The 13,508-nt window shown below is 44.6% G+C and overlaps 1 protein-coding gene, 1 long non-coding RNA gene and 1 pseudogene across 2 annotated transcripts in view; 2 read left to right on the top strand and 1 right to left on the bottom strand.

The window, feature by feature from the left end:
* LOC146672343 (uncharacterized) overlaps positions 1-10,700 on the top strand; it is a 25,410-nt gene extending 14,710 nt beyond the window's left edge. The window contains exons 3-4 of the long non-coding RNA XR_014911551.1: positions 4,268-4,486; positions 10,527-10,700. This is a non-coding gene — a long non-coding RNA (uncharacterized LOC146672343). The remainder of the gene's footprint in view (positions 1-4,267; positions 4,487-10,526) is intronic.
* Positions 1-13,508, bottom strand: part of LOC146672341 (DELTA-sagatoxin-Srs1a-like) — a 14,604-nt gene extending 1,096 nt beyond the window's left edge. Inside the window, exon 1 of the mRNA XM_085404922.1 lies at positions 13,403-13,508. Within this exon, the coding sequence (XP_085261048.1) occupies positions 13,403-13,479 (77 nt within the window). The 5' untranslated portion in view covers positions 13,480-13,508. The remainder of the gene's footprint in view (positions 1-13,402) is intronic.
* On the top strand, positions 10,819-12,920 carry LOC146672342 (uncharacterized; annotated as a pseudogene).

The following is a 13,508-nucleotide window of genomic DNA, read 5'->3' as shown; positions in this document are numbered from 1 at the left end:
AAATATTTATGGGGGACCATCCAGACTGTCTTCCACTTGATATCTGGAACATATTGGTTCCAATAAGATATTATATATGGGAGAGAGACGATATCTTCTTGGCATAAACTACGTATTCTCTTATTGCTGTGACCAAGTTCCTGTGAAAAGCAGATTTTTCCTATTGGTGACTCAGCTGGATCAGGGAGAGTGACTGAGGTAGATATTGAGCTGTCAGTGTTTTTACAGTGGGGCAAAAAAGTATTTAGTCAGCCACCGATTGTGCAAGTTCCCCCACTTAAAATGATGACAGAGGTCAGTAATTTGCACCAGAGGTACACTTCAACTGTGAGAGACAGAATGTGAAAAAAAATCCATGAATCCACATGGTAGGATTTGTAAAGAATTTATTGGTAAATCAGGGTGGAAAATAAGTATTTGGTCACCTCAAACAAGGAAAATCTCTGGCTCTCACAGACCTGTAACGTCTTCTGTAAGAAGCTTTTCTGTCCCCCACTCGTTACCTGTATGAATGGCACCTGTTTGAACTCATCATCTGTATAAAAGACACCTGTCCACAGCCTCAAACAGTCAGACTCCAAACTCCGCCATGGCCAAGACCAAAGAGCTTTCGAAGGACACCAGGAAAAGTATTGTAGACCTGCACCAGACTGGGAAGAGTGAATCTACAATAGGCAAGCAGCTTGGTGTGAAAAAATCAACTGTGGGAGCAATCATCAGAAAATGGAAGACATACAAGACCACTGATAATCTCCCTCGATCTGGGGCTCCACGCAAGAGCTCATCCCGTGGGGTCAAAATGATCATGAGAACGGTGAGCAAAGATCCCAGAACCACACGGGGGGACCTGGTGAATGACCTGCAGAGAGCTGGGACCAAAGTAACAAAGGTCACCATCAGTAACACACTACAACGGCAGGGAATCAAATCCCGCAGTGCCAGACGTGTTCCGCTGCTGAAGCCAGTGCATGTCCAGGCCCGTCTGAAGTTTGCCAGAGAGCACATGGATGATACAGCAGAGGATTGGGAGAATGTCATGTGGTCAGATGAAACCAAAGTAGAACTTTTTGGTATAAACTCAACTCGTCGTGTTTGGAGGAAGAAGAATACTGAGTTGCATCCCAAGAACACCATACCTACTGTGAAGCATGGGGGTGGAAACATCATGCTATGGGGCTGTTTTTCTGCCAAGGGGACAGGACGACTGATCCGTGTTAAGGACAGAATGAATGGGGCCATGTATCGTGAGATTTTGAGCCAAAACCTCCTTCCATCAGTGAGAACTTTGAAGATGAAACGAGGCTGGGTCTTCCAACATGACAATGATCCAAAACACACCGCCCGGGCAACAAAGGAGTGGCTCCGTAAGAAGCATTTGAAAGTCCTGGAGTGGCCTAGCCAGTCTCCAGACCTCAACCCCATAGAAAATCTGTGGCGGGAGTTGAAAGTCCGTGTTGCTCGGCGACAGCCCCAAAACATCACTGCTCTCGAGAAGATCTGCATGGAGGAATGGGCCAAAATACCAGCTACTGTGTGTGCAAACCTGGTAAAGACCTATAGTAAACGTTTGACCTCTGTTATTGCCAACAAAGGTTATGTTACAAAGTATTGAGTTGTGTTTTTGTTATTGACCAAATACTTATTTTCCACCCTGATTTACCAATAAATTCTTTACAAATCCTACCATGTGGATTCATGGATTTTTTTTCACATTCTGTCTCTCACAGTTGAAGTGTACCTCTGGTGCAAATTACTGACCTCTGTCATCATTTTAGGTGGGGGAACTTGCACAATCGGTGGCTGACTAAATACTTTTTTGCCCCACTGTATATAACATTGAAGTCCCTGAGGGTATGGCACCAAGCACCATTGAGAATTCCTGAACACTGATTGGAAAATTATATAGTGCAATAAAGTCGTTGTAAGTAAGTAGTTGTCCCTCTTTACTAACCAGCTGAGCCACCAATAGGATCCCATTTTCCTTCGCGGTCTACGTGGACCGGGTCCTTCAAAGACCGAGAAGGCCGGAAGTGCGAGGCTGTGAAATGTGATGGTCTAGCCTTCAGATCTGCGTCACCGCTGTCTCGGTGGAGTTTAATAAACTCGGCCGTCTGCTCCTTGCTATCTAAAATATAACAGGACACTGGAGTAAACTCTCGACCGTCTCACACTTCTGTTTAATCAGTTTTCTGTTTGACGTTTATTCAGCTGTGTGAGAATCCCGGAGGAACCCACCCGATGGATTAATAAAGTTTATTTAATCTAATAATCTAATAACTTTGATTTCAGCCAAACCGATTTACTCCGGAACAAATAAAACACAGAAAAAAGGCAAACAATTACATTTTTAAGTTATCCGAGTGACTTATATCATGTTTAACCTGAGTAGCGAGAAAGCGGGGGTCTGAAAACGATGAAGCCGGGAGTCCACTGCTCTCGCCGGCTGGAGTGACCATTGAACCCCCCGGCTTGCTATCGAGCGGGTGGGTAACAGACGTCTCCGAAAACGTCGGCACACTTTTGCAAATATGCGATGTCTTGATAAACCGAGCAGATATTTGTAATTTACACAGCTGCTTTCTCGCCTTAAAATATGTTAAAAGTTTATTTTGTGACCCAGAAAGATTAATAAGAGTAATTTTAAAACTTAGTAGCGGCCGCCATTGTTGGCAGCTGAAATTTGGCTGGCCCTGCGCTATGAATTCTGGGATATGGTGGGCCACGAAGGACACACCCGACCCATCCTTCAAATTCAGGGAAAAGGAGGACGCATTTGAAGGAGTCGATGAACTGGGACAGCCTTCGTCGCCTGGCTGTGACGTAATTGGCCTTCAAATGCGGCCTCCGGAGGATGCAGCCGACGTTTTGGGACACAGCTAATTTAAAAACAAATTGGGGGAAGACAAGCAAGTGGGCTTTGTTCTCATGTATCTATTGTGACATATTTATTCTCACTTATTTAAGTAGCAATGCAAATTTTGAAGAACGTGGAAAAAGTTACTTTTGGTCAAATGTCGGCAAAGTGACGTGACATTAGCAATGTCAGTACTTAATGCGGCTCAGGTTCCACTTACTTTTAAGGCCTTTACTTTAGAAGACTGACTTTAACCCTGCAGACAGATCACGATTTTATGGATAATACATCCACAAACAGAACCAGCAAACAGGACAGGAGGACCATGCCACTGTGTGCCACTTTTACAGTCAAACATCTGGATGGAGTAACGTTCATTCAGTTATTTTGCTGCTGAAGCTGGTTGTGTTGGTGGTGTCGAGTCAAACCGACGTTTGTTTTAAGGAGAAACAAGCAGACAGTTCACTCGTTAAGTTAAAAGGATGGTGGTTCATTCTCAGGAGCCAGACATTTGGGCAGTGCACCAACTTAACCATGTCGTGGGTGAATTTAGCGCTCATCTTATATAGTACCACAGATAACTATACAAGAGCCATAAAGTAAGCTTTCAGACAAATGTAGCTGTGCCAGTACATGAAAAGAACCATATTTGTGTCTTTCATAGACAATGCATCCTTATATATGGTGTAGGAGATATTTTTCTTTGAGATGAAGAAGTTAAAGTGATACGAAATAGAAATAATGGCACCTTGGTTGGGTTGGTTTGGTCTAAAGGAAGTCTGAGGTTTGGTGAAGCAGGAAGGAACGTAGCTCAACAGAAAGATGGCAGCTTCCTGTCAGAGATCTGATCTGACTCGTGTCACATCCTGTTTGACTCTGCTCTGACACTCCCAATTTACACAGTTTGATTTATACAGCGCAAATCACAACAACAGTCGCCTCAAGGTGCTTTATATTGTACAGTAGATGCAGAGAAAAACCCAACAATCATATGACCCCCTATGAGCAGCACTTTGGTGACAGTGGGAAGGTGTTACAGGAAAAATGTTTCTATGTTTCTTTACCTTCTTTTAAATGTGCAAGCATGCCCTTTTGTCTATGGTTAGATTAGTTTAGAATTATCTTTTTAGACTTTCTCAGCAAAGACATACTGTTTTGGGACATATTGTTTTAGATTGTTTTATCTCTCACAGCTTTCTCCCAGCTCTCTGCTGACGAGACTAGCGCCACATATGGAGTTGTTTATTTTATTTGTTTTGTATTTTCTTATCCTGTTCTCACTGTCTTTCCTATAAAAATTACCAAGCCACTGTGCATGGTGTGAGTTGTCCTTAGCAGCTCACCCGTGTACACGTTTGATAAAGAAAGTAACTTTGTCTCATTGTGTCTTTATTTCTCCTGGGTTTTTTACAGAGTTTTCCCCCAACATTTCTTGGTCCTTCGGAGCCGGAGCGCCTCCATCGTGTCCCATCTCCGTGACCAGTCCACGTTGTTCGTCTGTCGACAGCCCACACACTAGGTGTGTGGTCAAAGACCAAGGGCGTTAAATTCGAGTCTTGGCCAACGTTCTAGAAAGCGACCCACGGTGGTGGGGCCCGATCGAGGTGGACCAGACCCGGCGACACTGACCAGGTAGATACAGACACACTGACACAATCTTGCGTAAAAGCGTATTTTAAATTCAGGGAATTTAAAATAGCGAAAGTAGCTCGTCGCGACTGGAAGCTCCCCACCTCTGTGGGTTTAAAGTAGCTCGTCGGCTGGTAGCTTGGAGCTCGTCGACTGGAAGCTCCCCACTTCTGTGGGTTAGGTTTGGAGCTCTGGGTAGCTCCCCCAGCTGGGTCTAGGGAATAAGTAGCTCGTCTACAGAAAGACTGGCAGCTCCCCTTATGATAAGGGTTCCGATCGCGCGAATAAGTGTGAATGTGAATGTATGTGTGTGATGTTGTAACTAACGGAGCAAGCTGACTTTTCACGGTCCAATAAGAGACTGAGCCGCTCCTACTGTGTTTTTCTTTCACTGCTGTTCGCTGAAGTGCTGGTGGCTTGGGAGAACGGTCGAGTTCCGCCTCGTAAAGTTCACACCGCTTTTGGAAATAGTCCGAAAGTAGAAGGGCGTGTGAACAACCACTCTCATTCCTCATACCAGCGAAGGTGGATAGCAGCTGTATTGCCAGTGTATAAATAAATAAATAAAAATAAATAACTAAATAAATACATAAGTAAGATACACTAAATAATAAAAATTGAAAAATGGGGAATAAAACCTCTAAACCTCTTGCCAATAATGGGCAGTATACACAAAAGTTCATTAATGACGAACAATGGATAGAAAATAAATATCCAGGTGCAGGAAAAATCAGCGCAAGGAGATGGCGTAATCCTAAAAAGACGTCATGTCCTGGGTGGGAGGGTACGTGCAGCCCCGCAGCTTTAACACAGCTCAAAGATAGCTTATTAAAGGAAATAAGTGCAACCACAAATCTTAGAAAGAAAGGAAAACGCACAAATGAATTAACTTTCCTAGATGCATGGAAAAAAGAGCAACAGAGACGTGCTGAGAATAGAGAAAAGAGACAGAATAAAAAACAAAAGCAAAGCTGTGAGGCGCCTGAAGAAACGGCTGCAGCCCCTCCCCCCTATGTTACTGCCTCTGCATCAACTCCCAAGCAAACAGACAAAGATGCAGCTGTGAATAACCCTTACGGTTCAGTGCAGGCAGATTTAGCTAAAATGTCATTAACACAAGCACCTGAAGCAGATATAGGGGAAGATCATGTAGGCAGGGAAATATGGCCTGACCCCCCAAGCCCCCCAGGAGTATTTCCATTAATAAGTTCACCTAACCCCAGATATGGTCAGCCGATTGGACCTATGGGGCATCAAGACGCACACCCCACAATTCTTGTGTTTAGACCATGGTCACATGAGGATCGCAAAAATGTTCTTAAAGATGTCCCGCCCCTGCATGACGGTTTTGACATATGGAAGAGAGCAGTTGAAGCAATTAGGACTCAATGGTATTTAAACGGTCATGAAATGTACCAGGTACTTCAAGATCTTTTGGGTTTGAAGTTTGGCTCAGTGAAAGGCTCTTTCACTGGGGGGGCAATTAATAATCCTTTAGATTCTTTAGTGGTCGGCAACGGACCACAACCCCTGCGTGCAGGTGACCCTGAATTAGAAGGCCAACTACATAATTTCTATGAACGTGTGAAACTACAGCTGGCCCCCAAGCCAAACTACAATAAGATAGGAGAGGTGAAACAGAAAGAAAATGAAACTGCATCAGACTTTTTAGACCGCCTGCGCCCAGTTTTTAGGCAGCATTCAGGTTTAGATTATGCCGATGGCGATGCAACGCCATTCCAGCAGCAATTAAAAAATGCATTTCTAAATGGCCTGCTCCCACCAATCAGAGCACATGTAGAGAAACATTGGGTCACAATGAACACTGGCAACCTGCCAGATGCCCTGTTACATGCTGAACACGCCACAAAAGTGCACAAACAGAAAAATAAGGCTGACGTCTTCACCATAGATTCAGAGACAGGTTTCCTTGCATTTTCGGGAGGCTATCAGAGACAGAAAGGGAAGCAAGGTAATCGACAGCAAGGCCGCAGACACAGAAACAGAGACAGCAGATATGAAAGAGACAATGCCTGTTTCAACTGTGGAAAACGAGGTCACTTTGAACGAGAGTGCAGAAGTAAGCCACAGACACATAATAGTAGGAGGAACAATGACAGGCAAAACAGTGGCGAATCTATGGAGAACAATGACATGTGACTAGAAAACACACAAGACATGAACATTGATGAGGGAGGGGAAGTTTTTAACATAGAACAATTGCTATTAGGGTCAGAATACAAACCAATGCTGTTAATTCATGTGAACGGGCAACCAATCCAAATGTTGTGTGACACCGGAGCATGTAAAACGGTTTTGAGGCAGGCACCTAAGAACTTACAGTACTCAAAAGATACATTAGTTGTGAAGTCAGCCACAGGCCTCACCACTGTACAACAACTAACTGCCCCCTTAGAACTATTACATACAGAAAGTGGCCGCAGGTGCTTCATTAAATGCATATATGACCCGTCATGCCCAGTAAACCTTCTAGGAAGAGACGCTCTGACAAAACTCAGGATAGGCGTGATACCGGAAGAGAATGGCATGATTGCTGAATGCATGATAAATGACAACACTCCAGAGCCAGATAGCATTAACACGGCACACAGCAGCAACGTGTGTCTCTCTCAAGGCCACGGTGTCCCACATTATTACTGGACTCTCGAACTGCCAGAGCTCACAAAACTACACAATGTGGCCCGCAAATATACACCCCCCACATCCTATTTCCAGAAACCCACTGACTATCACAACACGTTGAGATTTAAACAAACTCCAGGCCCAGACCCACTTTACGATCAGCAAGTGTGGAAGCTAGGACAACAGAGTTTGACTTTACAACACCTGTATGTCACAAAGTCGGGAAATGCAGTGTGCTCAGTAATCCAATCAGCAGCCGTGAAGGCTTTGAACCGCATGCCTAAGCCACACGTGTCTGTAGCGCATAACTATCATTCAGACTGGAAGGATTTAGGAAATGTGTTAGCCAGGGTTGAAGCAGACACTTATGAAAAAACGGAAGACACTCATGAAGGCTGGCTGCAAGGCCGCCGGACAGGGTGTTTCCGATACACACTGGGTTGGCTGGTCGCAGTCAGGCCCGCTGTACACCTAGCCGATGCCGCTGAAACACATGCACAATTAACTGAATGACATCAGGCAGCACTAGCTCAGCTGCCTAAAACTCTCTGGTCTACAGGCCCTGCTGATGTCGGCCTTATAAAAAATGCAGATGAAGTAAGAGTAAAACCTCTCTCAAAACACAGACCACTGATATCTCAATACCCACTCACTACTGAGGCTAGACATGGCATTCGCCCAGTGATAGCAGACATGGAAAAGGCAGGAATTTTAATAAAAACAAAGACAGCCACCTGTAACACTCCTATCTTTCCTGTTAAAAAAGCTATCACGGGTGCATACCGTCTAGTACATGACCTGAGAGCTATAAACGAAGTGACTGAACAAATCCCACCTGTGGTTGCTAATCCACACACTATTTTAAATCAGGTCACACCGAAAGAACAGTGGTTCTCAGTAATCGACCTTTCAAACGCTTTTTTCTCAGTTCCACTACATCCAGACTCACAGCCATTGTTTGGCTTCACCTTTGAGGGTCAGAGGTACACATACACTCGTTTGCCCCAGGGTTTCCAGAATAGCCCAACCCTCTATGCAGAAGCACTGAAGAAGTCAATGTCTAGCTGTAAGCTCCCACAGCTAGGTCAATACTTGCTGTATGTAGATGACATTTTAATAACCGGTCACACACAGCAGGCGTGCAAAGACAACACACTTGCTGTGCTACAGCATTTGGCTGAACAGGGCCACAAAGTCTCACAACACAAACTGCAGCTGTGGAGTGATAACGTCACATATCTCGGACACACACTCACAGGCCAGGGCAAAACACTGCTGGGAACCAGAAAGCTGGCAGTGCAAAACACACCCAAACCTAAAACAAAACAACAGATGATGAGTTTTTTAGGTTTGTGTAATTTCTGTAGAGCTTGGATTCCAGAGTATGCACTAACAGTTCAGCCACTCCAAGACATGATTTATGGCAAAAACCTCGCTTTGCGAGATACAATAACGTGGACGGTAGAGGCAGACACAGCATTTACTAACCTAAAGGTGGCTTTACAAACAAATGTAGTCCTGGCCCTGCCTGATTATGACAAGCCTTTCGTGCTGCATGTTGATGGGGGGGCCGGCTACATGAAGGCAGTTCTGACACAGGCTTTTGGTGACAAACAGCGCCCTCTGGCATTCTACTCGTGTAAGTTAGACGCTGTAGTTTCGGGCCTGCCGACTTGCGTCCAAAGCTGTGCAGCGGCCACAGAAGCAGTAAAGAAGTCAGCAGACATTGTCTTAGGGCACAAACTAGTTGTCAAGGTCCCGCATGCTGTCACATCTATACTGCTGCAAGCCAATCTCTCTTACCTGACTCATGCCAGACAGCTATCGTATGTAGGCATTTTACTATCACAGTCTCACATCACACTGGAAAAATGTGGCACACTAAATCCAGGGACTCTAGTGAGCACACCAGCTGATGGAGATGTGCACAACTGCCATGCAGAATTAGACAAAGACACCAAACCCCGCCCTGACATCCATGCTGAGCCACAAGCTGGTTTTAGTGATGTCTTTGTGGACGGATCGGCCTCTAAAGACAACACAGGCCGTAATTGTGTAGGTTACGCAGTAACCACAGACAGTAGAATAATAGAAGCAAAACCACTTTCTTCTTCATATTCTGCACAGAGCACTGAGCTGATAGCTGTTATTCGTGCATGAGAAATACACAAAGATAAACAAATAAACGTTTATACAGACAGCCAGTATGTTTTCTCTGCTGTGCATCATTTTGCAAAGCTCTGGCAAAACAGAGGAATGATTACATCAACCGGTAAACCAGTCCAGCATGGCAGCCTCTTACAACGACTGCTGACTGTAATAAATTTACCACAACAACTCGCATTGTGTAAATGTGCAGCACATAAAACTGATAGCTCTTTTATTACTACAGGCAACAATTTTGCTGACAGTGCCGCAAAACAGGCGGCACAAAAGACAAACATGACACTGATGGCAGTAAACACGCATCAGATTCCACTGGATGTGTTGCAAAGTGAACAAAAAGCAGCAAGCACAGCAGAGCAGGCAAAATGGCTAAAACACGGTGCAGTTCTGACAAACGATTTAATGATGTGTTATGGCAAGCCAGTGTTGCCCAAATCGCTCCACAAGATGGCGGCATTAGTGACTCATGGCTGTACGCATTTGTCATCGGGGGGAATGACCTGTATTGTCAACTCTCATTTCTACACTGTAAATTTTGAAACTTCAGCAAAACAATTTGTCAGAACGTGCATGACGTGTCAAAAATATAATGCTCAGGGTAACCTGCGACCAAGAAGAGGCCGTTTTCCAACTCCGCCTCATCCTTTTCACACAATTCATATGGATTTTATTGAACTAAGCGAATGTCAAGGGTCAAAATACGCCCTAGTGGTTATAGACGTGTTCTCAAAGTGGCCGGAAATCTATCCAGTGAAAAAGGCAGATGCAATTTCAGTAGCAAAGTGCCTGTGCAATCACTTCATACCCACATATGGCATCCCAGCTTTGATACGATCAGACAACGGCACTCATTTTGTAAATGATGTCATCACTAAGGTCTCTGAAGCGCTCGGTTTCAGCATAAAACACCACTGTGCTTATCACCCTCAGAGCGCAGGCCTTGTAGAGAGAACTAACGGCACTATAAAACAAAGGCTCAGGAAATGCATGGCAGAAACAGGAAGGCCGTGGCCTGAATGTTTGGGTTTAGTGAAGATGTGGATGCGCTTAACACAAGGCTCCCATAAACTAACTCCATTTGAAATCATTCATTGCAGGCCGTTTCCACTGCCTATTACCAGTCAACCAATAGACAAAGCAATCAGAGAAAACACATTAGCAGAGTGGATGTCTAAGCTGTTAGAAAACAAAGAGATCATTGTACATAATCAACAACCTGATGATGTTTCTCCAGTGTCTTGCAGACTAAAGCCCGGTGACTGGGTTCTGATCAAGGTGCTCCAAAGGAAAAACTGGAGCACACCCAGGTGGGAGGGGCCATACCAAGTCCTCCTCACTACACCGACCGCTTGCAAAATTGCGGAACGACCATCCTGGGTCCATCAGAGTCACTGCAGGCGAGTCAGTGAAGCCATCTAAACACAGCTGACGGCAGGCTTGCCTACTTGTTGTGATCTCGCCCGGTGGAGGGGTCAGCTTTCCTGGCCGGGGGGTCTACTCGCGACAGGAGGGTGTGTTCCGTCGTCATGAGGTGGTGGCTCCTAATAACTGCAGCGGCCCTGACCCTGGCCGGGCTCTTCACCTTTGCTTCCATGAGGGACAACAAGTCACGCTATATGGAGAAAAGGCAGACACTGTATGACAAAGGAAAGTACACCAAGTTTCCCCATGGCTACGCCACTAACTTCTGGTGGCAGTTTATGAACACTACAGCTCATTTGAATAACAAAACTGACTGCTATGCATGTACCCATATGCCCCTATCCTCACAGACGTCTGGCCTGTGGCCGTACAGCATACCTGAAGATCGCAGTTGGTGTCTGTTGGGCCTGGCAACACATCCAGGCTACGGTACTCTTTGGTCCAAAGCCAACTACAGCATCCCAGCAAAAGCAACCTGGAGGTCATCATCACTCACGAATGTGCACTGTTCCGGACAGACCTACCTACTGACCTGGCCCCAAGTCTCAGACCCACTGCCTGATGTAATTCTACTGAACAAACTGAACGCATCACAACTGCCAGTATGTGTGATGAACAATGGATCGCGGGCAGTGGGGGAGCTGCCTACTCACCTATGTAAATACACACTTTCTGCCCACCGAGGAATGAGAGGAAGTGTATGGCCTGTTCAACCAACACAACCTGTGCCAGTAACACGACGCTGATGAGCCTCAACTGTCGCTCCGACTACAGCTACCGAATGCCACTACAAACAAAGACTCAGTACCAGACAGGATGTGCACGGACGGCACCCAGCAGCAGAGGAACCAGAGTTTTGGCTGACTGGTACTTCCTATGTGGCAACAAGGCTTATCTGTCACTCCCTGAAGGTTGGGGAGGTCTGTGCGCCCTGGTGGAATTATCAGATCACGTTTTCTTCATGCAAAGTGTTGCACATCACCCAAGCAGCCGGCAGAGACGTGAAGTGGACATCGCCTCCCCCAATTCTTTCGGCATTACCGTGGACACTGGAGTGCCGGGAGAGTTTCGCATCTGGGGAGGAGGAGTGAAATTCTTACAGAGCTTGATCCCCGGCATTGGAGTTGCCGAGGTGCGGGATCATGTGGAAATCAACCGATATGCTCTGCTACGACACATCAACTTGACTAAGACCCTGGGAACCGCCTTAGCAGGAGAACAGCAGGCCATCAGAACGATGGTGCTGCAGAACAGACTGACTCTAGACCTGCTAACAGCATCACAAGGAGGAGTTTGTAAGCGGAGACATTTATGAAGCTTTGCAGAATTTGACCATTCTGCAGAAATATGTCACTGACCACACATCTGGAGCAGCTACACCGCCATGTCTAAGAGTAATGATTTCAAAGATGATAACAACTACAATGACTGCTTATGTTGCCATGCCTCAAGAAGAACAGCATCCCGTTGCAATTCTGTTAGAGGAGAACTTGTAATAACTGCTAATGAATGACGTGGTGATTAAAAATGACTTGTCAAGTGATCACGCACTGATTAAAACATTAGTAGGTTATGCAGGTTTTCATCCTTTTATTTTTTGAAGTTTTCATCCTTGTATTTTTTGAAGTTTTCATTTTACATATTTGGTTTTCATCATTTTTAAATACAAAGTTTTCATTTTAGTTTTCATCCTTTTATTTTTTGTAGTTTTCGTTTTATTATTTTTTCTTGTTTATTCCACTTGTTATTTCATTTACTATGATTTTCATTTACTATGTTTTTCTTTTTATTATTTTCTTTTGTTTTATTCTTTAGACCAAATGACTTCCATTTCTGCTATGCTGACATTTTGAAAATTAAAAATTGTTTAAGATACTTAATAAATAACCTTCACAGACAATTGTTGTATACATTTAAAATAAGTTAAAACAGGAGGGAATGTTACAGGAAAAATGTTTCTATGTTTCTTTACCTTCTTTTAAATGTGCAAGCATGCCCTTTTGTCTATGGTTAGATTAGTTTAGAATGATCTTTTTAGACTTTCTCAGCAAAGACATACTGTTTTGGGACATATTGTTTTAGATTGTTTTATCTCTCACAGCCTTCTCCCAGCTCTCTGCTGACGAGACTAGCGCCACATATGGAGTTGTTTATTTTATTTGTTTTGTATTTTCTTATCCTGTTCTCACTGTCTTTCCTATAAAAATTACCAAGCCACTGTGCATGGTGTGAGTTGTCCTTAGCAGCTCACCCGTGTACACGTTTGATAAAGAAAGTAACTTTGTCTCATTGTGTCTTTATTTCTCCTGGGTTTTTTACAGAGTTTTCCCCCAACAGAAGGAAAAACTCCCTTTTAACAGGAAGTTTTCCTTCCTACTGTCCTTCCTTGACCCCTCATGTCCCAGCATGAGTCTGAAAGGCTCGTTCGTGGGGTCGAGGGATCTCGTCAAACTTCACAATGCTTTAAAATCCTTGCAGCACACTCACGTGTGATTGATTAACTGTAATTTAATCAATCAACAACTGTGCTTTTACTTTTTCTGCTTTTGTGAACGTTCATGAATGAAAACAACAATAATTACATATATCTGGATTTAACCTCACAGAAACATCCAAGTGATTTTTCAATAACTGTCATGCAGCTGACGCGGGGACAGCTCTCTGTGGACGTGGAGTTGCAGGACTCACCATGGGTTGCACAGGGTGAACGTCGTGGTCTTGTTCTGGATCTCGATGCTGCACTGACGGTGAGTTGGGAGACCCATGATGAACCTGTGCAGAGGAGCAGAAAACA

Source organism: Rhamphochromis longiceps, linkage group LG4 (assembly GCF_057381845.1).
Source record: "Rhamphochromis longiceps isolate RC_006_pf linkage group LG4, R_longiceps_female_GT1.1, whole genome shotgun sequence".
NCBI lineage: Eukaryota > Metazoa > Chordata > Actinopteri > Cichliformes > Cichlidae > Rhamphochromis > Rhamphochromis longiceps.
This window is presented reverse-complemented; position numbering and strand designations above follow the sequence as displayed.